The sequence below is a fragment of the Phyllostomus hastatus genome, unplaced genomic scaffold (genome assembly GCF_019186645.2).
Source record: "Phyllostomus hastatus isolate PE091 unplaced genomic scaffold, TTU_PhHast_1.1 phas_scaffold_177, whole genome shotgun sequence".
Taxonomy (NCBI): domain Eukaryota; kingdom Metazoa; phylum Chordata; class Mammalia; order Chiroptera; family Phyllostomidae; genus Phyllostomus; species Phyllostomus hastatus.
Window position 1 is genome coordinate 1,202,285 of NW_025334012.1, and position 24,348 is coordinate 1,226,632.

The 24,348-nt window shown below is 54.9% G+C and overlaps 2 protein-coding genes across 3 annotated transcripts; one reads left to right on the plus strand and one right to left on the minus strand.

Moving 5' to 3' along the window:
* The first annotated feature begins 2,332 nt into the window (after window positions 1–2,332).
* Window positions 2,333–12,649, plus strand: SMTNL1 (smoothelin like 1). Its single transcript, XM_045858277.1, has 8 exons — window positions 2,333–2,463; window positions 5,504–6,165; window positions 6,413–6,545; window positions 6,648–6,702; window positions 7,778–7,936; window positions 8,143–8,257; window positions 8,406–8,557; window positions 11,989–12,649. The coding sequence occupies exons 2-8, from the start codon at window positions 5,506–5,508 to the stop codon at window positions 12,131–12,133; spliced, it is 1,419 nt and encodes a 472-aa protein (XP_045714233.1). The 5' UTR covers window positions 2,333–2,463; window positions 5,504–5,505; the 3' UTR covers window positions 12,134–12,649.
* Window positions 12,650–13,938: 1,289 nt separating this feature from the next.
* On the minus strand, window positions 13,939–23,016 carry UBE2L6 (ubiquitin conjugating enzyme E2 L6). 2 transcript variants are annotated; one of them, XM_045858340.1, is made up of 4 exons: window positions 22,868–23,016; window positions 19,980–20,075; window positions 15,812–15,998; window positions 13,939–14,458 (listed from the first exon to the last, which is right to left on the minus strand). In XM_045858340.1, the coding sequence occupies exons 1-4, from the start codon at window positions 22,892–22,894 to the stop codon at window positions 14,307–14,309; spliced, it is 462 nt and encodes a 153-aa protein (XP_045714296.1). In that variant the 5' UTR covers window positions 22,895–23,016; the 3' UTR covers window positions 13,939–14,306. The 2 variants fall into 2 exon arrangements, with proteins under 2 accessions (XP_045714296.1, XP_045714297.1); XM_045858341.1 differs by lacking the exon at window positions 22,868–23,016 and adding an exon at window positions 22,297–22,437.
* Window positions 23,017–24,348: the final 1,332 nt, after the last annotated feature.

The following is a 24,348-nucleotide window of genomic DNA, read 5'->3' on the forward strand; positions in this document are numbered from 1 at the left end:
TGCACTCCTTTGAGATGAGCAGGAGCTAAGAGAATAGGAATGCCAAGGGCCTGAGCGGGATGGTCATCCTACGAGCTCGAAGAGAAAGCCTGCGCAGTGTCAATCGCTGTCATCCACCGTCACTGTTCCTCACCACTTCTCCCCCCACTGCTGACGACAAGCGGGTCCAAGCCTCCAGCCTCCACCTTGCGATTCCGTAGCACTCTCCTCACCGGTCTGCTCACTTGACTCATGCGTCCCCGTCACGCTGTTCTCCAAACAGCAGCCAGAGTGACCTCGTCAAAAACTAAAGTACTAAAGTTAGATCATGTCACTTCGCGACCTTAAACACTCCAATGGCTTCCAATCACAAAGAGACAGAGTCCTTACAAGGGCCTCGAGGGCCCCATGCGATTCGGCTCTGCCCCAGCCATGCCGGCCTCCTTCCTATTCGTCAGACACACCGAGCACACGCCCACCTTTCCCCCGTGCTCCTGTGCTCTGGCCTCGGCCTGGATTGTTTTCTCCCCCCCCAGGTCGCTGCATGCTGCCCCCTCCTCACTTCCTTCCAGTCTCTACTCCAATGTCATGTTCTCAGTGATGGCTTCCTTGACCACTCGAAGGACATCACCCACCCTCCCCCCAAAATAAAACGCGTCCTTATCCTCTTCGCTGCCGCAGGTTCCCCTGTAGAATCCACCACCATCTAACGTAGCACACACACCCTGCTTATTGATCTGCCCGCCGCCTCTCCCCACGCTAAAATGACCGCTCTGCGATCTGGCTTTGCCTATTTTTTTTTCTCGAGTTCCCTGCTATATCCCCAGCGCATACAAGGTGTTCAAAAACCAATCCATCAATGAATGCATGAAATTGTCTCAGAGAAGTTTTAATGGGGTGATACGATGATCTTACATTTTGCTGTTTTCAATACCTAAAGACAGGAGGGTAGGAAGAGAAATGACTTAATTTTTAAAAATGACATCAGGCCAGGGAGATACATGAAAAGTCCCACCAATCTCGGGCAGGGAAACTCGAGACGGGAGGAGGCGGCATCTGAACACCAGAGGCAGCCAGCGACTGCCACTGGGGAGCCGTTCAACCACTGGTAGGGACCCAGACCTCGCTCTCAGATCATCCCGAGTGCAGCTTCCTCCCAGTTCCAATTCCATGCTTCTATTCACTAAGTAATCAGTTCATGTATCCAATTATACATTGGGTATGTATACATTATACATACTTATTGAGCAGCTCATACAGACCAAGCCATTTGCTAGTCCCTGGGCGCATAGCCATGAGCAGAGTACATAAAGTCCCTGCCTCGTGCAGTGTGGAGTGTAGTGAGAGAGTCAGATAATATGGTAATTTTGGATCCTGATAAATAGTAAGGTGAAAATAAAACAAGCTGAAACGATGGCACGGAACTGAAGGTCACAGAGGCCTCTCTGTGGAAATGAAATTTGAGCTGAGCGCAAAAGAATGAGAAGGAGCTAGTCCCGCAAAGAACAAAAGCAAAAAGGTTACAGTCCCGAGTGTGAGTGTGGCAAGGAATCGATTTAAGGAACAGGAAGGAGGCCAGTGTGGCTGACGTGGGGGGGACCGGGGGCGGAGGCTGAAGGAGTCCCGAGCTTCCTCGGTGGTGGGGGTGGGGGTCCCCTGCACAGGTTCTCCAAAAAGTGGTGTCTTTCTCACATAGGTCACAGGACACACGTAGAGAAGGGAGAGGTGTGTTTGTTTGGTTTTTCTGAGCAAAATCTCAATTCAGTACAAAAATGTGTACAAAGCCTGCTGTGTACCAGTCACTTCGCTCAAAATAGAACTCGGCTTTCTATTTTCTAGACTCTAAGCCCAGTGATCCATCACCTTGGCCCCTCAGTCTCCTCCCCTCCTCCCTCCAAATCCCTCCGTCCAGTGTGAGCCTGGACACATCCTCCCCGAGTCCCGTAGGCAGCTGTCCCACTCTCTCCCCCTCCTTAGCCCACCCTTCAGCAGCTGCTTCTGTCCAAGGAAGAGTAAAGGCACTATTTAAAGACACAAGGGGGCGGGGCAAAGGAGGCCTAGCCTGGGCTCTGGATGAACAGGGGTGGCCAGAGGGCTGGTGACCATCCAAATGGGCCTTTGGATGGTTTTCCAGGTCACCAGGGCCAGGCAAGTACATCGGGAAGCAAGATGACCACAGGATGCGTACTACTGGGGTCAGAGTAGGAGGGACCTGCTGTGATTGAAAGGTGCCACCTGTCAGATCTCCATGGGAAATTTGAGCCTCCGCGGCAGGGGAAAGTGTTGTACCAACAGGCAGTAAACAATGCTCTTCAGAGACCCAAGACTCTTGAAATGGGGGTGGGGTGGAAGGAGAGAAGAAGGTGGGGGGGGGGGGCAAGGACAGAACTGCTGGGGGCTAGAGGCCTCTGGCTGCCCAGGAGTGAGGCCACTCGGCTCGAAGAAGGAGACAGCTCTCAAACGCCCCAGGCAGAGGCCCCACAGGTAAGACAAGCCCTGGGTCCCTTTCTAAGGGCCTCCCTCCATCTGTCAACTCTTCTCCCACCTTGCCAGGATGGGAAGCTCCAAGAAGGACCCCGGAGTTGGAGAAATCCAGGCTTCTTCCTAATTTTCTCTACCACGGTGTCAACTCTCTTTAGATACCCGAGCTCAGCCTCTGGGGGTTGGGCAACCTGAGATTACCTAGACAAGCCTGCAGGTGGCCATCCGCGCAGGCGGCCTGGTGGGGCAGAGAGGCTCAGCAGTTCAGTCGGGTGGGGAGGCAGATTGTCTAGGCAGTTAAGTGGCCTCTCCAGAGGCTGGTGCCCAGCTGGGATGGGGGGTGGTGGAAGCCTCAAGAGCACTGGAAGGCAGATGGGGGTGACAGTGAGTCTCAGTGAGTCTGACAGGTATCAGCAGACCCATCAAATGCCGTCTACACAATTTGGGGCTTGGACCTGGGCTCCTGGGAGGAGAGAGGAGCTGTCTGCAGCGCTGCTTCAGACACAAAACCAGGGTGGTATGAAAGCTTCTGAAGGAAGGAGGAAGGAAAGTGGAGAGGAAGGAGGGGAAGAGAGAGGGCTGAACTCCTCAGCCATGCCTGACTGCCCCCCCCCCACCAGTGGGGGGCCCCTTCCTCGGGGCTGGAGCCTTTGGAAGGGCCCTGGCTGCGGACCTGGTAGGAACAGCATCTTCGACATGGGCTCCGGGCTAGCTGTCAGGAGACTTGGGTTCTAGGTACAGTTTGGACATTTCATTGTCCTACGATTTCAGCCAAGGGACTTCAATGCCCCCAGCTTCAAGTTTTTCATGTGCCCAATGGAACAATCACACAGGCTCCCAAGGGTTAAAAAGTGGGGGACAAGCAAGCAAGGTAAAGCGAGGCATTGTGTGAGCCGTGAGCCGCTCTGGCTCTGGAGACGTTACCGCTGGCAGTGGGAGGTGTTATCCTGGTTTCAGAGCGTTCTGAGTTTCCTCACTCCTTGTCTACTTTGTGACACGCCTGGAGGGTGGAAAGCTGAGGTGTGTGCATGCGCATGTGTGTGTGTGTGTACACCTGTCCTTCCCCTCCACCCCCCTAAGTGTGTAGCGTGTTGACAAAGGGAAAATGGTTGCAGCACTTTGCTGTGTCTTAGCCAATTGCTATGGCACTTTGAGGTTTAAAAAGGGCTTGTTATCAACTTTCCAACGTTCAGCTCTCTTTGCCTTTGTGTGTCCAACTAAAAGCTCTCGTGGTCAGGTCGGGGCTTTAACCTGGCACGAGGCTGGGCAGAGGCCAACCTACACCGGATGAGCTGCTGTGTACTGAGTGTTCCCTCCACGCCGGGCGGGCCTCAAACTGCTTCCTATGCCGTGGCTTCCCTAACCCTCCACCGTCCCTGTGTGGCGAGACCTATTTTTACCTCCAAAAATCAAAACACCAGGAAGGCAGGTTGCTTGCTCAAGGCCACACACAAGGAGTACACAGTGGGAGCTGGGATCCCATCGCAGGAAGACTCCCGAATCAGTGACTTTCACCACTACTCTGCACCCCCATCCAAACAAGAGTGCAGGGCAGGAAGGGGCGTGCGGGCCGTTCACACCAGCGTTGGCCATACATTCTTCTGCTAAACATGGCATTGCTCAAGGGGGTGGCAGCGGCTCCTCAGGAAAAACAGCAAAAAAGAAAGCAAAAAGAAAAAAAAAACCCATAGTCAAAGAAGTTGGGGGAAAACTGAGTTAAATAAGGCTAAGCAATGTTAAAGTCTCTTTACTTGGAGTACCTAAGTGCTAATGAAGTTGTATATTTCTTATTTATTTATTTATTTATTTTTAGAGAGAGGGGAAGAGAGGGGGAGAGAGAGAAGGAGAGAATCATCTATGTGAAAGAGAAACATCAATCAGTTGCTTTGTGCACGTGGCCCGAATCCAGGGCATGAACTTCAGGGACCCTGGGACCCTGGTCTGGCAGCAGGACAACCCAGGAACCTCTGTTCCCTCTGGGTCCCTCTGGGCCCTGGCCCTTTCCTGCCTGTCTTCCTGCCTCTGTCCCAATCACCCAGGTGCCCCGGGTACAATCACCCAGAACGTGGCACTGTGAAGGGCAGGAGGTATTTTTAGCCAGTGACAGGGGAGTCTACTTTTCTTGCTGCCTGAGTCATGCCCTGAACACTATTTGGGGACTGTGCTCTCGGTAAACAGACCCCCGAGAGGGGCAGGGAGATGAGGGAGCTGGCCCCGCCCCCCGCCATCCACCTGCTATTGTAGATCCCAGAGTATATTTATACGGTACTTGACTAGGAAACCCCAATCTCCTCACGGACCCCAGGCAGCTGGAGGACCAGGTTTCCCTGCAGAGGTCAGAGAGAGTAGTTTCCACTCTCCACCAAAGGAAGCTCCCCCGTGCCCAGGCCCACCTTCCGTGAGCTGGCGGAGGCCCGGGGACCGGCCGGCCCAGGCATTCCCAGCTCTCAGGCATTTCCACTGCACCTCTGGGATGTAGCTTCCTCTGTACCATCTGCATTCCGCTTTCCTGAATGTCTTCCTCTGACCTAACTTACTTTTCAACTCAATACATGTTTCTAAGTTAGATCACTATTAGAGTCAGAAACTATGGAGACAAAACAGTATTATTGAATTCTGTCTGTGCGCGCCTGCCTGCTCTGGGCCCTGCGCCTGGGGCTAGCTATCCCCACCGTGTTCCAGAATGCTAGTACGGAATTGTAACCACTCCACAGCTTAAGCACAAAGTGGTAAAAATCACCAACAAGGTATTATGTGACCTAATGTTCATGAAAGCCCAAGCCACAACCTGTAGAGGGCAGAGGGCGGGTAGGTGAACACCACCCAGCATGAAGGCAGAGGGGCCCACACCGCACCTCTGGGCAAGCAGCGCCCTGCCCCTCCCTCACACCCCAGGGAAGTGGGTGCCCCAGTCACATGTCCAAGTAGGAAGGGTCCAGAACTGAACCCCAGGCCCCCAGACTCCAGGTCCTGCTGTCTGAGGTCGGGCTGTCCCCTCATGCAGGAGGGGGCATGACCAGGCCTGCTTGTCTCCTCTTCCCAGAGATGGAGCAGAAGGAAGGGAAGCCCTCTGAGGATGGGACCTCTGCCTCCCCAGCCGCAGGGACCCCGGGGACGCCGGCAGCAGGTGAAGCCTCATCAGAGGTGGGGCCCAAAGTCACCTCAGAGAGCACCAGCACAGAGGGGCCTCCGTCTGAGGCGGGAAGGCGGGAAGGAGCCCCAGCAGAGGACGGCGTCTCAGCAGAACTCCAGGGGGAAGCCGGTGGATTGGATGAGGTCAAGGTGGAGTCCAAAGTGGAGGCTGGACTTCCAGAGGAGGGTGGTGGGAAGGAAGAGACCAAAGAGGCTCCTCAGGAGATGACTGATGGGAAAGAAGAGACCAAATCTGAACCCAAGGAGGCGGAGGGAAAAGAAGAGATGGCGGTGGCCTCTGAGAAGCAGAAGGCTGAGGAGAAAGCAGCCAAGCCCGAATCCGGGGAGAAAGCCGATGTGGAGGATGAGGCCAAGGCTGAGCAGAAGCAGGCCGAGGGGGCGCAGGAGGCCACAACGGCCTCTCAGGAGGAGAACAACAAGACAGGGGAGCCTGAGGCTGAAGCCCCCATGAAAGCCGGAGCCCCAGAGGCCAAGTCGGACTCTGCAAAGAAGGTGACCCCGGGAGATGAGGCCAAGGCTGCACCCCAGGAGAGGGACACGAAGGAGGAGGTGGTGAGTGGGACAGAGGAGAGGGGGGAGGAGGCCCCACCAGTGTTCGGAGTCCCCTGCCCCCGGGGAAGCAAGGCCCCTCTGCTTTAGTTCCTGGGGAAAGTCCAGCCTTCCCCCCCCAAATAGCAAGAGCCGGGGCGGGGGCTGCCACACTCCCCATCCCAGGCTGTCTTCCAGATCATTCTGAAGTCCTCACAAAGCCTTGGGCAGGCGCTTGCGTGACTGTGAGCTCAGATCGTGTCGGTTCCAGCACTCAGGTGGGCCCAGTGAAGAGCAGGACCCGGGCATGGACAGAGAGTCGGAGGAAGGGGCAGGGGCGACTCCCAGCTCCCCCGAGGAGTGGCCCGAGAGCCCCACGGAGGAGGGTCAAGGCCTCAGCCCAGGTGAGTGAGAGCCAGGAGCCCAGGGGCTGCTGTAGGGGCTCCCCTGAGGGGCGTGCAGTCACAGTAGCCCCCCACTTCCCTCCCCCTGCTCCTTTCCTGCAGATGGGCTGGGCCCAGACACCACAGCAGCTTCGGGAGAGACCAGCCCCTCAGCCAGGTAATATCCAACCCCGGGACCCAGGCTCCCACTCCCCCTAACACCTGCTCCCTTCAAAACCTACCCTCACCTGATCTCAGGAATCCCAGGATTCCTGGCATTCAGCCCCTTCCCAAGGCAGAGCCCAGGAAACTGAAGGAGGCAGATCTTAGGGCCAAGGGAGCATGCAGCACACCTGGTCCGCCTCCCTCCCTCCATCGCTGGCCTCTAGGCATCCCCGACAGGTCTTATAGAGTCTTATAGAGGCCCTCATCTGGCCGCTCAGCACGTTTCCATGGTGCCAGCTCCGCCCACAGAGCATGAGCTCTGAATCCACTGAGTTTGGACGACTCTGCCTCTTGCCAGCTGTGTGACCTTGGCCGTGTCACTTCGCCCCCCCCCCAAAGGCCTCATCTGGGAAGCGGGTGCGGTAACTGTAACTCCCTCATAGGGTCATTGTGAGGCGGAGACGTGCTGTGTGTAAAGCACTTAGCGCAGTGCCTGGTGCCCTGCAGGTGCTGGGTGAAATGAGAGCCTCATTCTCGCCGCTGCCCAACTGTAGTCCTTAGAAGCAGCTTCTTTTCCAGGTGAGATGCACCTGTGTGTGACTTTCTTAGAGAAGGGTCACCAAATACTCACCGAGCGCTCAGGCATGCATGTGACGGGCTCCGAGGGGTGCTCTACATTCCCCACCTTCCTCAAGCCTTAGAGCCCTCTTGCCCAGTAGGTGTGTTCCTGCCCCCATTTTACAGAGGAGGAAGCTGAGGCTCAGAGAAGTCACAGGACAGGTGCCCAGATCACACAGCAAATAAGAGGCAAAGCCAGGATTCAAACTCAGGTCAGACCTCAGACTCACCCTAGTTCTATCCTCACATCCCTCCAGAGCACCACTGGCTCCCCAAGGTAGACTGAGTTTCATTTTTCCTTCCAGCCCCTCCCAGAGCCAGGCACAGCGGACCCGCCTGCCGAGAGTGGGCGCCCTGACTGTGCCTGCCCTCAGACTGCAGGGGCCCAACCCCCAGCCGGCCCCACCCCGCCCTGTGCCCTGTACTGGCGGGTCCCAGGCCCTCACTGGTCTCTGAACCTTTCCATGCAGTGAGTCTTCACCCAGCGAGGCGCCCCCGAGTCCCACGGAGCCCCCTCCCTCCCAGGAGAAGAAGAAGGAGAAGGCACCGGAACGCAGGGTGTCCACCCCTGCCCGGCCCCGGGGGGTCCACGCGCAGAACCGCAAAGCCATCGTGGACAAGTTTGGCGGGTAGGACGCAGCACGAAGCCGGCCGGGCTAGGCTTTCCCGGGGACCCTGGGTCTGCCCGAGGGAGGCCTGATGGGGGTGGGATCAGCCCAGCCATCAGGCCCAGGTGGGAGGGCAGGAGCCACACAGGGACTGGGGCTGCTCCCTGATGGCACCCTTGGTGGCCTCCCACCTCTCTGGCTGGCCTTCCCCACCCCTCCCCTCACAGGGCAGCCTCGGGCCCCACGGCTCTGTTCCGGAACACTAAGGCCGCCGGGGCCGCCATCGGCGGTGTCAAGAACATGCTCCTGGAGTGGTGCCGGGCCATGACGAGAAACTACGAGGTGGGCAAGGGGACAGGGACCCCCCCCCCAGGGCAGCAGTGCGGGGGAGGGTCTGAGTGGTGCAAAGCTCAGAGGGTGGGAGGCTCATGGGGGCCAAGTCCGGGCCCCCAGCGGCTCACCAAGGCCGCCCCTCCCCGCCGGCCCACAGCACGTGGACATTCAGAATTTCTCGTCGAGCTGGAGCAGCGGCATGGCCTTCTGTGCCCTCATCCACAAGTTCTTCCCTGATGCCTTCGACTACGCTGAGCTGGACCCTACAAAGCGCCGGCACAACTTCGCCTTGGCCTTCTCCACAGCAGAGTAAGCCATGGCCAGAACAGCAGAGCCACGGGGGTTCGGGGCTTAGGTCCCAAAGGTGAAGGCTGCACCCACAGGGGTCGCAGAATGTGTGGCCACATGTTGGTGTAGCCAACGGACAGATGGTGCTGGCCAGGAACGATTTCAGGACAAAGCAGTGGGTGAATCGGCAAAATCCCTGCCATGTGCTTGGCTTATACTCCACAGGGAGAGAGAGCACCAACACACACCTGTACCAAATACCGAGCCAGAGGATAGGCACCGTAAAGACGATGCCGATACCTGCAGGGTGAGGGACAGGGAAGAGGAGGGTGGGTCTGCTGTTTTGGACAGGGTGGTGCAGAGATTTGGGGTCAACAAATGGGATCACCCATTTGTTGGCTGTGTGATCTTGGGCAGGCTTCTGTGCCCGCCTGAGCCTCCATATTCCAATCTTTAAAATGGGCATGAGGTTTCCTCTTCGGCAAGGCTATTGTGAGAATTAAGTAGATAACTAAGTAAAGCTCCTACGACAGGGCCAAACCTGCAGAGAAAGACTTCAAAAATGTGTTAGCTGCTGTGCCTGTATTTTAATGAACGATATCACAACTGTTCATTATTATTCACTCTGGAACCTGGGGGTTTTATCGCTGAGACCCGTACAGCTCAGTGGCAGTGGGATGGAGAGATGGATGGTACTGGAAGGGCAGGAAGGGTGTGAGGAACAGTGTGGCCCGAGGAAGAACCTGAGAGGCAAGGACATGACGGCTGGGTGGAGGGGCGCTGGGGGAGGCCCTGCTTCCACAAAAGCATGAAAGCCAGCCTTAGCCAGACTCCTCCATCGCTACCCACCAAGCCTGAATCCCTTCTGGCCTCGGGGCTCCTGAAGAGCTGGTGCCAGGAGTGCCCGTTCTCTCCGGCCCCAGGGAGAAGCTTCTGAGCCACCTGGTGGAGAAAGGGCTGTGTAGAGGGTGCAGCCATGAGGGCAACCCCCGGGGGTGTGCCTACAGCCCTGGACAGAGAAGTCACTGGGGATGTCAGCAGCACTTGGCCTGGGGGGCTGAGCCCTCTGGTCCTGTCCAGGCCTGGCCGCCAACTTGCAGGGAAGCCTGGGACAACCTTCCCCTCTCTGGGCCTGTGTGTCCCCATCAGCAAAACGAGAGGACTGGATCTTGATCCGTGCTTTTCCAATGGGTGGGGTTTTCCCCACCCTCCACCCCCACAGATTCCGAAAGTAAAATATTAAGTGAGTGCCCAACGTATAAAACAGATTAAAGGGGGATCTCTTTAGGTTCGGGGGGGGGGGGGTTCCTGGAGTGTAGCGCCCAACCTCCCTTCCCAAGAGGGTCCCTGAAGCACATCCGTCGGGCCCCAGGGCACCAAGAGTGACATGTGAAAACCACCAGATGATGTTCCGCAAGATCGCGTCCAGTTTCACATTAGCCGGCCAAGGGAAGGGATGAGTGCCCTGATGGGGACGCTGTCAGGAGCACCACTGTCCTGCTCTGGGCTCAGAAGCACCTCTGACGATGATGACAAGTCCCACAAACTGAGGGTGATTAGCATTCTGCCAAGTGCTTTCCTTGGCTTATCCCTTTTAACCCTCGCAGCAACCCCAGAGTGTGGACACAGGTAGAGATGGTCCGTGACACCCGAGGGCCGCACAGGAGGACTGTGGCGGAACTGGGATCTGAAAGTGAGCCCCTAGTCAGGACTGGGAGCTCCCAGTGATCGTCAGAAGGGCGTGCCGCTCTGCCCTGACCAGATGTCCCTGACCTGTGGGGCGTGGGCCATTGTCCTCCTCCAAGCCAGGCTGAGCCACAGGAAGGCAGGAGGACCAATCAGCAATGATGACCGGCTGACAGGAGGCATCAGGCAGCCGTGAAAAGCAGAGGATGCCGTGGGGACCATGCCGGTGGAGGGTGGAGAACGGAGGTTGAGGTGCTGAATTTGAATCCTGCCTCCTTCCTCTTTAGCTCTGTGACCCTCAGCAGCTGACTTAAGCACCCTGATGGCTTAGGGTGAAGATTAAGTGTGCCAAGGAAGGTTTATTGCCCCATTCCAGAACTCTCCTCTGATTCCAGGGGCTTCCTAGGATGACAGAGGGGAGCTGCCAGTGCTGGCGCCCCCAGTGGGCTAGATCCCTGGTGCTTCTAGAGGAGCCTGCCCCGCCCCCCCGTCCTGTGCAGGCGTGCAGGATCCACACCCAGAGCCGAGGTCACTGCACTGGAGCCTGTCCCATTCTTCAAAACCCTCCAGTCTGTGCTCCTCCCCCCAGCACCCAGGCCAATCTGACTTGGGTTTCGGGCCAGTTGTCTCAGCCCCAAGAGAGGATTTCCACTGGGACCCTGGTTTCTCCTCTTGCTAGCACCCACGGTGGTTTGGCAGGCTGGGGCTGCTGAGGCCTGGCTGCAGGGCAAGGATGCCAGAGGCGCCTGGCCGGCCTGGGGTTGAGTCCCAGCTATGTCACTCACTTTGACCTTGGGCAAATCACCAAAATGCTCTGAGCCTCCAGTTCTTCTTCTGCTGGTGGGGGTGGGGCGGGGCGGGGTGTAAATGAGACCATTTAAAGGGAAACACTCGACAAAGCACTTGGCGCCCAGTGGCAAGTCCCTGACAGTAGGCAGCTCGGATTATCAGCCTTAGCAAAGCCAGGAGTGGCACGTTGCCCCACAGAGCAGCTGAGAGGCTAGAAAAAGAGGACCTGCTGCTGACCTCCGTGCTGCTCCTCAAACACATCAAGCACGCCTGCCTCGGGGCCTTTGCACGCGTTATTTCTGCCGCCTGGAATCCTCTTCCCCAGATACATGCATGGTTCACTCCCTTGGAGAGACCTCCTTCCCCCAGCACCGTTTTTAATGCCGCTGACACAGGAACGTGCCCTGGCTCCCTCCTCTGCCTTACTTTCCTCCATAGCGCCTCTCACCATCTGACGGCCCATCTCTTTTATGACTGTCTGTCTGCTGCCACGAGAATGGCAGTGACCGCGAGAGCAGGCAAGCCTGGGTGTCACTCAGTGCCGAGCTCCCTCAGTAAACACACAGAGGCTGGATGACAGTGGGGATGGTGCAGCCCTAGGGCAGCACTCTAGCTAGCATGGCAGTTCTGTCCTTTCAGCTCTTGCTGAGGGCCCTGGCCTTCCAGAGGACAGGCACGAAAGGAGCAGGTGGGAGGCATGGGTTAAGGTAGAGGGAGAGAGAGACCACAGGGGCCCGCCCCACGTGAGGCCACAATGCAACGAAAACGTGGGCTTTGGAATCAGCCAAGTGTGAGTTCTGACTCTGTCAGGGCCTCAGTTTCCTTGTCTGTGCAATGGGAGAGCTGGCCTAGATGACCTCCTGTCTCCAACACACACGATTCATCCTGGCAGGGCTGCCCCCACCCACCGCTTCCCCCAGCTCCCACCTTCTTCACCTCCGCTCTGCTCCTCACCCCGCCCCACCTCTGCCTCTCAGGAAACTGGCCGACTGTGCGCAGCTGCTGGAGGTGGATGACATGGTGCGGCTGGCAGTGCCCGACTCCAAGTGCGTCTACACCTACATCCAAGAGCTGTATCGCAGCCTCGTGCAGAAGGGACTGGTGAAGACCAAGAAGAAATGAGGAGCTGACTGACCCCGTGGGCAGAGGTGGCCAGGGTGCCCAGCTGACCAGCCACAGCCCCGAGGCTCCCTTCTACCCCAGAGACAAGAGAGCCAGGCCCTGGGCTAAGGCAGATGGCTTCAGTCTTAACTGCATTGAAAGTACTTTTGCAAAATCCTGTCTGGCTGCTTCCCTCGCCCACCCAGGAACCTCTTACTCTGGGATAATAAACCACAGCTGCCAGGATTCCTCACCTGGCATTTCCTCACCTGACACAATCTTTCCTACAGCATGAAAGGCATCTGGGAAGGACAATGGCCTGGGTCCCACCACTAACCAGCTGTGTGACCTTGGGCCAGTGAGTTAACCTCTCTGAACCTGTTTACCGTCTGATTGTGATAAAAGGATTTCAAACCTGATGGGGATGCCGTGAGCGTTCAATGAACTAATGAAATGAGCAAAAAGCCTTGCCTGGTATCTGTCACATACGTGTTCAATAAGCAGTGGCCAAGAATAAAGCCAAATCTCACATTTTGAGCCATTGGCAGCATTTTTCTCAATTCTAGTCCCTCTTTCCACACTCCTTCCAGGTTAGAGGTCCCAGGGCAGGGGCTGGAGTAGAAGATGCTTTAGAAATCCCACCCAAACTTAACTCAAAGATACCCCTCATTTCTGCCTCTTAAAAGCAGGTAGGCCCTGACCAATGTGGCTCAGATGGTTGGGTGTCATCCCACAAAGCGAAAGGTTGCCTGGTTAGGTCCGATTCCCTGTCAGGGCACATGCCTGGGTTTCGGGTTCAGTCTCTGGTCGTGGAATGTACAAGAGGCCACCGATCGATTCTCCTCTCATCAGTGTTTCTCTCCCTCTCTTTCTCCCCACTTCTCCGCTCTAAACAAATACCTAAGTGAATAAATAAGTGCGGGTGGTTTCCCAGTGGCTCAGAACCATGGCACCCAGAAAGCTCTTCCTTCGGGTGAAGCTAATCCCTCCAACTCTGGAGGCAGGTGTGGCTTGTTTTTGTTTATCCACTGCCCACTACTGAGCTGATGGTAACATCCTGTGAACACTCCTGTCTGGCTTTCTCAGCCGTTTGGAGAATGTTGTGCTGATAAGAACACCCCAGGAAAAACACAAAAACAAACACCAGCCAGTGCTGCACTGAGGCAGGAGGTGACTGGGCAGTCCACCGCTGGCCCCGTACCTCCAGTGCCTCATCTATAAAATGGGGACGTTACCCCTGTGGAGATGTTGACGGCCCCTCTGGCCAGGATGGCCCAGTCCTTCGTGGCCCCACAATGGCTGGGCTTACCTGAGGCTCCAGGCTATCGGCTCATGAGAAGCTGGGTCACACCTTTATTAGACGGCAGCTAAGTTCCCAGCCTCCTCTCCTTTGATGAAACCACTCCCTCCCGTCCATGAACACTGAGCCAGACTCCACAGCTCGCCTGTGGCTTTTATGGCTGGACTAACACAGGATTTCCGTGACTCCCCTGGACTGGAAGCTGGAGAGGCCACTGGACCCTGCCTGAGGCCCAGGCCCCAGGCAGGGGCAACCTAACGAGACTGCAAGTGGTTTGGAAACCAAGTAGTCAGATTTCCGGCATGGAGATCAGATTCTTCGCTTAGTGATGCATCAGTGGAAAAGAAAAGGTTTAACACCAAAATCGACACACATTTATCAGCAGCCTGGCTGATTTCAATCATGTAATCAAATGAATCACCCAATCGCAAGTGACTCTGGCCAAGTGCCTCGCCTCCCAGCCCTGCCTGTCGCGCCCCCCCGCCCCCCCTCCCCCTCCCCCCGCCCCCCCCCCCCCCCCCCCGCAGGCCCCCACGGGGATTCTGATTGGCTGCTGGGCTCATTTCCTGTGAGCTGGCCTGGAAGGTGACCTCAAGATAGAGCCACTAGTAAGATCAGGACCCTCACATCCGAGAACACTGGACAGCTGGCCTGTGATTCTGCAAACCTAACATGCCCGGCTCTGGGGCAGAGAAAGGGAGTGGGAAAGCACACCTGTGGCCAGGTGAACCTGGAACTGGTCTGCACATACCACACACACAACTAACGACTAACAACTTAAGGAGGAAAAAAAACAAACAAACGTAAAATAGCAGGGCATGGGCCACCAAGGGGCTCTGGCCCCAGTCCATGCGGTGTGTCCGTCCGTCACGCCCACAGTGGGGCAGACCAGAGTTAGGAGGGTCGCTGCTCTCCAAACTGGAGGGTGTGCTCTTCCGCGCTCCTGTAGAACAGCTCCGGGTTCTGCTTTAGCAGGTCAGCGAGCTCCATGCGCACAGGCTCCCCCGGGTCTGGCCTGTTCACCAGCATATTGACGGCCTCCAGCACTGGGGAGAGAGGCCAGGTCAGGACATCAGGACGGAGAGAAAAATCCTGGGAAGGGGGTGATGACTGCCCAGTCCCAGACCCCCCTGAAACTCTATGCACACTGCTTGGGGGACCCCCAGGGAGTTCCATCTCTCAGGATGACTCTACCACCAGATTGAATGCCTCGCACAGTCCTGGCTGAAGAGGCCGAAAGCCCTGACTGGCTCTGCCAGTGGCTTTCAAACTATGTTCCATGGTGAGACCTGCGGGATATCTGGGGCTCACTCCCTTTTCAATAAGAACGCCTCCCTTTCCTGCTTGATATTAGGATTCCAAAGAAACTTAATTTGGGGAAAAGGGTTCTGAGGCTAATGACTGGAAACCGCTACAGTCAGGTGGCTCCTCATCTTTCCCAGATGCCCGTGGGAACCCGGTGGAGACCGGGCGGCTCCCCAGCACCTGCGCATGCGCACGGGCACACAGTTCTGAGATGAGAGCTTCACAGCCCCCATGAAGGTCAGCCGAGGAGCGCTTCCCACCCCACCCCTCAGCCCAGGACCCTTGTTGCTGGGGCTAAAGACTTCTCAGCTGATCCAGAGGCACACTGACTGAAGCCACCAGCCGCAGACAGTTATCTAAATTTAAATTAATTAAAATTAACCACAGTTAGGAACTCAGTTCCTCGGTTGCATTGGCCACATTTTGTGTGCTCGACAGCCACACGCGGCTAGAGACTGACTAGGGGGCAGGACTGTGCAGCCACACAACACTCCCCCATCACAGCCCTGGGTCCTGCTGGCCAGCACCGCGCCTGTCAGCCAAGCCCACTTTGCATCCCCAGTAGCCACTGGCCAGCTGCCAGGCGGTAGGTAGGGAAGCGCTTCACCCCTCCGTGTCTCAGTCAGTGTGCTCGGCTGGTGAATGGGGCGACTGGGAGCACCCTCTGGTGGGGTTGCTCGGGGGACTACGTGAAGTTGGGGGATGAAGGCATGAGGGCTTAACTAAGTGATATGGATTCTCATCCCTGGGTCAATCCCCTCAACGGTCAGTTAGGGTGCGGAGCCCTGAGAAGGAGCGGAGACGTCACCAAGGCGCGCGCACGCACGCACGGACGCAGCAGCCGCCTTCTTTTCCAAGCCCTGCCCTCGACTCCCAACTCACGTGCTGGCACGCCTGCCCAGGTGTGGGACCAGAGGCAGGAGCGGGGGTCTCAGGGCGCATCCCTCCTATCTGATGCCCTGGCTCCGCTGAGACCCATGCATTTTATCTCCTCTCTTTCAAACTTTTCTAACTCCCAATCAGCCTTGTAACCGCCCCACCCCCCCCACCCCCGCCACCCGCATCGGTCCCGTGGCAGGCACTGCCACGCCCACCTTCATAGGCCTTGGTGTAGGGCTTCCAGTGCTGGTTGCTGATGATGGGTAGGCACACCCGGCCCTCGGGGTCCACGTTGGGGTGGTAGATTGGGGTGGTGAACGTCACCGTGGGGGGCATTAACGGATACTCCTTGGGGAAGCTGATACGCAGGTGGAAGGCCTTGAGGTTGTAGGGTGGCGTCTCCTGTGCAAGAAAAGAGGGGAAGCTGTGTTCCGAGGCAGGGCTGCCCTGAAAAGATGTTTTTCTCCTGGACACTCAGTCTGGTTACCCCCTTTCCTGCCCGGACCCGGGTGGGGCCGGGGGGGGCGGGCCCAGGCCTCCTCTACCCCACGCCTGCATTCATGGATCAGTGGGGGACTGGAATCACAAAAGAACCAGGGGGAGGAGGAGTCCTAAAAGTCTGATCCTGACTCTTGCTGTGTAACCTGGGCCAGGGCCTCCCATCTCTAGGCCTCAGTTTCCTCATTTGAAAAATGGGTAAAATTTGACTACATGAGCTCCAACGACCACCTCAGCTTTTGTTTTTATTGGTAATTAACTTTTTCCCAGTTTTATTGAGAAATAATTGAATCACTGTATAAATTCAAGGTGTACAGCATAATGGTTTGATTTCCATATGTTGTGAAATAATTACCATAACAGGTTCAGCTAACACACATCTTCTCATACAGATACAGTAAAAAGAAAAAGTGTGTTCTCCTTGTGATGAGAACTGTACTCCCGTAACAACTTTCTGTACCTCACACGGCAGTGTTAACTCCAGACACCATGCTGTGTGTTACATCCCTAGGACTTATTTCTACCTCGTCACTGGACATTGGTACGTTTTGACCACCTTCCTTCATTTCCCTTCACCTTCTGACTCTGGTAAGCCAAGTCTGATCTCTTCTCCTGGGAGTTTGGGGGTTTTTTTGTTTTTTATATTTAGATTCTTCGTGTAACTGAGATCACACACTATTTGTTTTCACCTGTCTGCCTCCACAGCCCATCCATGAAAGAGGAGAAGGACACGTATCGGCACACCCTCTGTTCGCAAACATAGGAGAACACGGTTACTGGGGCGAGGAAACAGGGAGAGTGAGGAAACCGTAAGAACTCAGGCTGTTGAGGATGTGAACTAGGGAAGCCACTGCAGGAAACTGTATGGAGGTTCCTCAAACAATTAAGAACTACCACATGACCTAGCAATTCTACCTTCGGGCATACACTCAGAAGAACTGAAAGCAGGGACTCAAACAGGTATTTATTTGTATACCCGAGACCCTAGCAGCATAATTCACAATAGCAAGAGGTCAAAACAACTCACCCATCTGTGAATGAATGTACAAGCAGACGTGGGGCATGGACACACAATGGGATGTTATTCAGCTTTAGAAAGGAAGGAAATTCTGGCCCTGGCTGGCGTGGCTCAGTGGATTGAGCACTGGCCTGTGAACCAAAGGATCATCAGTTCGATTCCCAGTCAGGGCACATGCCTGGGCTGTGGGCTGGGTTCCCAGCAGTGGGCACTTGAGAGGCAACCACACATTGATGTTTCTCTCCCTCTCTTTCTTCCTCCCATCCCCTCTCTAAAAATAAATAAAATCTTAAAAAAAAAAATTAAAAGGAAGGAAATTCTGACAATGCCACACCATGGACAAACTCTGAAGACATTATGCTCATTGAAATAAGCTGGACGAAGAAAAACACATTTTGAATGATCCCACTTTTGTGAGGTACCTAGAATAGTCAAATGCACAGACATGAATTGGAAAACTAGTTACCAAGGACTAGAAGGAAGAAGGAATGGGGAGTGAGGGTTTCACAGGTGCAGAGTTTTGGGAAGATGAGAGGGTTCAAGAGATGGGACGGTGGTGAGGGCTGCACAAGAATGTGAATGCATTTAGTGCCACTGAACCAAACACATAAAAATGGTTAAGATGGGAAATACTGTTATGTGTATTTCCCATGATTCAAAACATTAAGATTGCAGGGTCTGAGGGACCAAGGGCTGGAGGCTGCTAGGACCCAGCAGGAAATCCTCCAGAGTGTGAGCAACCTAAAGGCTTCCCTGAGCACCTACTCTGTGCTGCTCTGTGCGAGGGCATGACACACGTTAGCCCGTGCAGCCGAGTGCAGGGGTCACATGGGCTTTGGAGCCACGCTGCCTGGGTGTGAATCTTGGCTCTGCTACTCACTGGCTGTGTGACCTTAGGTAAGTAACTTAACCTCTCTGGGCTTCCATATGGGAACACTATTACTTAATCATAGGGCTTACGTGAAGATTAAATGAGTTAATTCACACTAAGTGCTCAGGGCAAGGCCTGGCACATGGCAAGCACCACGTATGTGTCAGCTATTACGATAAGTATTATGAAAACTCCTGCCTGTCAGCACCTCCATTTCCAGGTGAGGAAACTCCAGTTCAGTGGATGTAGGTCACCTGCCCGGGGCCACATTGGCAGTTCTGGGGCAGGAACCCAGAGCTGTTGACTCTACGTCTCCACACACGAACACTGCTCTACACCCCAAGGCAGAGGGACCCCAGAGCTTGGGTGAGCCCAGCACAGAGCTGGTGCCCCAGTCCAAGCTGGTGCCAGGCTCCAGACCTTTTCAGGACCTTAGTGAGAGAGAAGCCACGGCAGAGACCGCCAGAACGGCATATGTACCTAAGCACAGTCAAGGCTTTAAGAGAGCTCCTGTTCCTAAGCAAAAGGTGGAACCGAAGCCTTAATTGTCTTGGGTGTGTCTGACGTCAGAGGCAGGAGCAACCACTGGGCAGAGGGAATGTGTCAGCTTTTATGTCCTTGATAACGAGATGGGGCTGGGACCTGGCGGGCAGAGACAAGGCCAAGGGTGAGGCCTCTCAGAAGGCTAAATGACCTTTAGCTTCTTCTCTTTGAACTTCAAAATCTGAACAACACTACTCCAATATAATTAACCGACATTTTTGTGTCCATTTTCCCTGACCCCTCCAGGATATCGGATGAAATGTGCTTTTATTCTGACAACCTTTTGCCGACGCCTCTTGCGAATGAGCTGTCAGCTTCACTGACCGTCTTGCTGTAACAAACCTCTGCAGAACACGTGGAGGTCGGCATAAACTGGGAAACTTCCCTCCGCCACCACCACCATGGGAAACAGGAAGTTTCCCCCATCCCTTAACAAAGGTCCAAGAAATCTTGGTTTATTTACTTTTAGAAAGAGAGGAAGAGAGGGAGAAAGAGAGGAAGAGAAACCTCACAGTGAGAGAGAAACATCAATCTGTTGCCTCTCGTACACGCCCCAACCAGGGACTGGCCCCGAAACCCAGGCATGTGCCCTGACCGGGAACCACACCAGTGACCTTTCATTTTTGTGGGACAAGTCCAACCAAGAGAACCACACTGGTCAGGGCTTTTTTTTTTTTTTTTTTAAAGAATAAAATCTCACCATTTACGACAGCATGGATGAGCTAGAAGGCACTATGCTAAGTGAAATAAGTCAGAGAAAGACAAATACCATATGATCTCACTTATATGTGGAATCTAAAGAACAAAACAAACAAACAAAATTGAAACAGGCTCACAGACACGGAGAACAGACTGATGACTGCCAGAGGGGAGGGTGATTAGGGGGCCGGTGAAAACGGTGAAGGGATGGACAAGTGCAGGTGGGTGGTTGCTGAATAGTCGCGGGGATGTGAGGTGCAGCGTGGGCAGCACAGTCAGTGACACTACAGCGACCGTGTGTGGTGCTGGGTGGGCGCTGGAAATGCCAGGGGAGCCCTTTGTAAAGCATATGATCTCCTGCTCTAACCACTATGCCGTACACCTGAAACCAATACGAAATAATATTGCATGTAAACTGCCACTGGAAAATATAGTTAATAAATAAATAAATTTTAAAAACAAATTAAGCTACAAAAAGAGAGATTTTTTTTTCTTTTTTTGGAAACTGTTTGCTGAAATTTCTGTGGTGGGCTTGGTGGCTACTGGTTTGAGGAAGGGGTTGCCTCCTAAGACCAAAATTCTTTTAGCTTCTTCTGCCTCAAACTGGGACACAATCAATCCAGAGAGAGACCCCCCTCTACCAAATGCGGAAAGGCAGTAAAAAAAGGACTCTAAGGCAGGGAAAATTCTTGCCCAGTCCTACCCATCCCCGCCCAGGACGCCGGCCTAAGTCACCCATCCCAGGGACACTCACGGGCAGGAGGAGTGCATGCCACACCAGGACGTTGGTGTCTTCGCTGAACAGGTTCCCCAGGTACCAGGGAAGCTTCTTCTGAAGATCCTCCAGCTCCTGAGGGACAGAGTGAGGGGCAGTGAGCCAGGGCTCCCCTACTCCAGCTGCCTTCCCCACCCCAGCACAAGCTGCCCTAAGTCCCAAAGCAGAGCCCCCATTTACTGAGCACTCAGCATGTGTCAGGCCTGGTGCTCGGTGCTTTAAGTGACTTATCGGGTATTAGCCCCACACACCGATGTCGGTGCTAGGTGAAGGGAAGATGAAGGTCACTGCTTCCAGGTGTTACAACGTGGGAGTCAGCTCTCTTGGGAGTCTTTTGTCCTGAAAGCATCCTCTAATCCTTTTCCTAGAGAGTCACAAGGCCCTAACACCCCGCCCCCTTCCCTCCATAGCATCCACTGAGGGTCCAGCATGACGGTGTGTCCCCACCAGGCTCATGGCAACAGAGACATCGCCCTGTGCCTGTCAGACCCCTCCACCCCAGGGTGAGGGAAGGGAGATGGCTCGGACAGACCACAGCAAAGCAGAAGTCTCACAACAATCAGAGAAACTAGGGAACGGAAGGGACTCAGCTTCCTAGAAAAGCAGCCCAGTCACCTGGACGTCACTGAGTTCTCCCAACAGCCCCTTCCAGAGCATCCTCTATTAACACCTGACCAAGGCAGGGCCCAGTCCTCCAGAACTTCATTGCAGCAATGGAGGAAGCAAGGGTGTGACTATGTGGCCAATGTGTGGAGACACAGCAGGGAAGGGGACAAGGGGACAGCAGGAAGGCTTCATGGAAGGTGACACTGAGCTGGGCCATGCAGAATAAAAGGAGCCCTCCCTGCAGAGAAGGGGAGAGGCCCCAAGGCTGAGGGCCCCATCAGAGCAAATGTGTACAGTGTGCCTCAGGCAAGGTTAGTAGTACTACAGGAAAAGGGTCCCGTGGTCGAATGCATTGGGAAACACTAGGCTAATCAGATTTCCCTATGGCAGGACTTCCCAAGTCTTTAATATGCCACTGTGTGCCATGAATCTCCAGGATGTGAGCCCATAGCACGCAGTACTTCTCAAATGTATTTGATCAAGGAACCCTCTCCCTTTCGGGGTCCATTCTGTGGGACAACAGACTTCTTTTGGTGGGGGAACGATTTAAAGACTCAAAGACATTCAAGGGCAGGCCATATCCTCTAGAACATGGAATGGGTATAACCTCTGGTTCTATACCAAGGGCAACTTTAGCCACTGCCCCCCACCAGAGGACACTTGGCAAGGTCTACAACCAATTTTGGATGTCACAAATGGGGATGCTACTGGCATTTAGTGGGTAGAGGCCAGGGATGCTCATAAACAACCGACAATAAAATTATCTGGCCCAAAATGTCAATGGTGACAAGGCTGAGAGACCCTAGTGTAAACAAAGGCAGAGAGAAAGCTTCCCAAAGCCCATCCACAGTTGGGGAGGGGTCCCTTAACACTGTGGACCACCTGAACTTTACCTGCCCCCCAATATATAAGCACACTCCTCTCCCCCATTCAGCTCATACTCCATCTCTATTCACACCAACAAATGGCTTCCGCCCAGAGTCTAAGACCCTCACTTATCTTTTACCTCACATATCTGGGAAGCATCTGCCACTCCAAGTTTCTAGTTCCACTAATACCTGTGACTCTGGCAGCAATGAAGGCCAAGGTTGAATGGAGAAGCGGTGGCATGGACACTTCCTGACTTATTAATACTGGGCACACTTGGGCTTTATCTGCTACAGGTGAGTTCTGCCAAAACTTTCCCCAGGCCTGAGACTGTGGAAACCCAAGCAAAGACACACAGCTCTTTCCTAAGGCCCAGCGGGGCATCATCTGACTCAGAGGAACAGAAAATGAAAGTAGAGAGGCCACTGAAGGGACCTGCAGGTGGGAACCCTATCCACCTGGACTCACATCCCGCCCCTTCCCTGCCTGCTGGGTGACCCTGGCAACTGAGCGGTTCCCTCTGAGCCTCAATTTCCTCACCTGTAAAATGGGGGTCTATGACTTAGCTCACAGGGTTCTGTGAGAATTAGATGAAATAACTAATGTAAACTGCTCGGCACTTAATGGTGCCAGCGGGATCAATACCAGATAACAGCTCCTTGGCTCTTTCCCACTTGGCTGGAAAGACCCTCTGAGCTGTTTTGCTGCGAACCTCCAATTCTGGAGAATCCTGCAAGGGCAGGATTTTTGCTCATCTCTGAACAGGAGGTAGCACATTGTGGGCATTCAACATTTGTACAATGAATGAATGCATGCCACCTACTCCAGGACATCTTCCAGGTCCGCCTTGGCATCTTTTTCTCCCGAGAATATCCAGGGAACGTTGCTCCCGACTCCTACTCAGCACCCCAGACTTCTCCTTGAGATTCTCGGTAATGCAGGTGCCAAATCAGAGGGCGGGCCTCGGGCTATTCGAAGGCAAGGACCTTGTCCTGGTTATATCTCTGTTCATAACCCACCCCACCCGACCTTGCTCCTGGAACCCCTCAGCACCGGAGACTCAAGCAATTGTTATCACAAGTTTCTGGCAGGTGAAGGGAAACCAAAACCAACTGCAGGAAGCTGGCTCATCCCCATTTTCACTACTGCTCAGGGAGCCGGCGACAGCTCCGCCTGATATGCCACTAGACACCCCCAAAACTCCAGCTCTGGCCCCTCTCGCAGACCCACTCTTCCTTCCACTGGGCGAAGGAGAGGATAAGAGGGTTCAGCCAGCCCCGGAACCCGTACAAACAAATGCGCTCGGAGAGCCCCGGGGAAGAACGGAAGGAGGAGGAACTGGGGAGGGCGAGGGGAGCCTTGACAAAGGGGTCAATCTACAGGCAGGTAATTACCTTCGCGACCCGCTTGCTCGCTGTCATCTTGGGGCAGAGTGTGGGCTCCGACGACGTCAGCTCCAGGCGCGCCCCACCCCCAGGGTCCCACCTCCGGAAGCCCCGCCCGCGCGCAGGCGGGGGCCGAATGAACTTGCTCCCTCCTTTTCCACTACTAAGGGGCAGCCGCGGAGGGCAGGGGACTACTGGGCCCGACTCGATCTCTAGTGCGGTGGGCTCGGATCCCCTGAACTCGCGCTCTTTGTCGGGCACGCAGCGTGCCCGGACCCCGGCATCCCGCTGGGGGGCGCTGTGCACCAAGCGGCGAGCCCTCGGGGGTGTGGCGCTGGTGTCCGCCCCTCGGGGTTCTGGTTTCACTGTCGCCAGAGGCCGTGCCCGGACTCCCCCATCTCCCGCCTCCTCAAACACTCACTCGCCTAAGTCTTTACAGGATGCTGGCTCTACAAACGCAGCTCACGACAGCCCGCTCGGCCGTCTCCACCCTCAAACTGCCTCCGAGAGCTCTCCCAGACAACTCCCGGAGCCCCTCGAACGAGTCATTTCCCCCATCTGGGCCCCGTACCCCACCTCTAAAAAGGGGTGAGGGGCGATGTAGACTATATGCCCTCCAAGGGCCCCTCCCCCTTGCAGTTTGTGCTGTCCAGCCTTCAGTGGAGAATTGCAGGGTCACTTCTCCCAGGTGACGGCTGGATGGTGAACAGCACCGCAAGGAGGCGCTGTTGGTCCCATCCTCTCTCGCCTTGGGGTTTGGGTCCTTTACTAGGTTTAATATTTAGTAAGTGCCTACTAGGTGCCAATTGGGAAAACAGTTGGGTGGGGGTAGCCCCACGATGGACTTCAGGAGCCTCCCTTATTTCACCATCGGTCTTTTACAACCTACAGGGGCACAAGGGCAGAGAGCCCTTCCCCCAGCCAGGATCTGAGGCCACAGTGGAAGAGCCGCTCCTGAGCACCGAGCAACAGTCGCGCAGGAATGGCATAGTAATGATGAGAGTCCTGGGAGGACTGAACCTGTCTTCCTCACCCCCCAGCGCTTTCGGTCCAGATGAGAAAAGAAATCGGCATGTTTTGAGCCCCTATTTTGAGTTTTGTGCTCACTGCCTCATGTAGTTTTTATCTAAGTGTCGTGGAACCTGGAACCGAATGACTTCTCTGCTCAGATGTGCGATGTATTTACAGATCGATTAGTTCTGCTTAATTCAAGCCCATAAAGTTTAACCAGGCACCCTCTATATGCCAGAAATGAATAGCACACTGTCCACAGTGCCTTAATCCAGGTAGTGATGAGGGAACCGAGGTGTTTGACCCTACCCCTGGTCATTCACCTCAGTTAACATGCATTTTGCACTGCTGAGTGTCGGGCACTAACTTGCAGGGAATAGTACAATGAGAATGTGGGGTCCCATCCTGCCCTTGAGGAAGATAAGAACACAGCCTTACATTTTTATTTTATTTATTTCTTTCTTTATTGATTTGGGAAA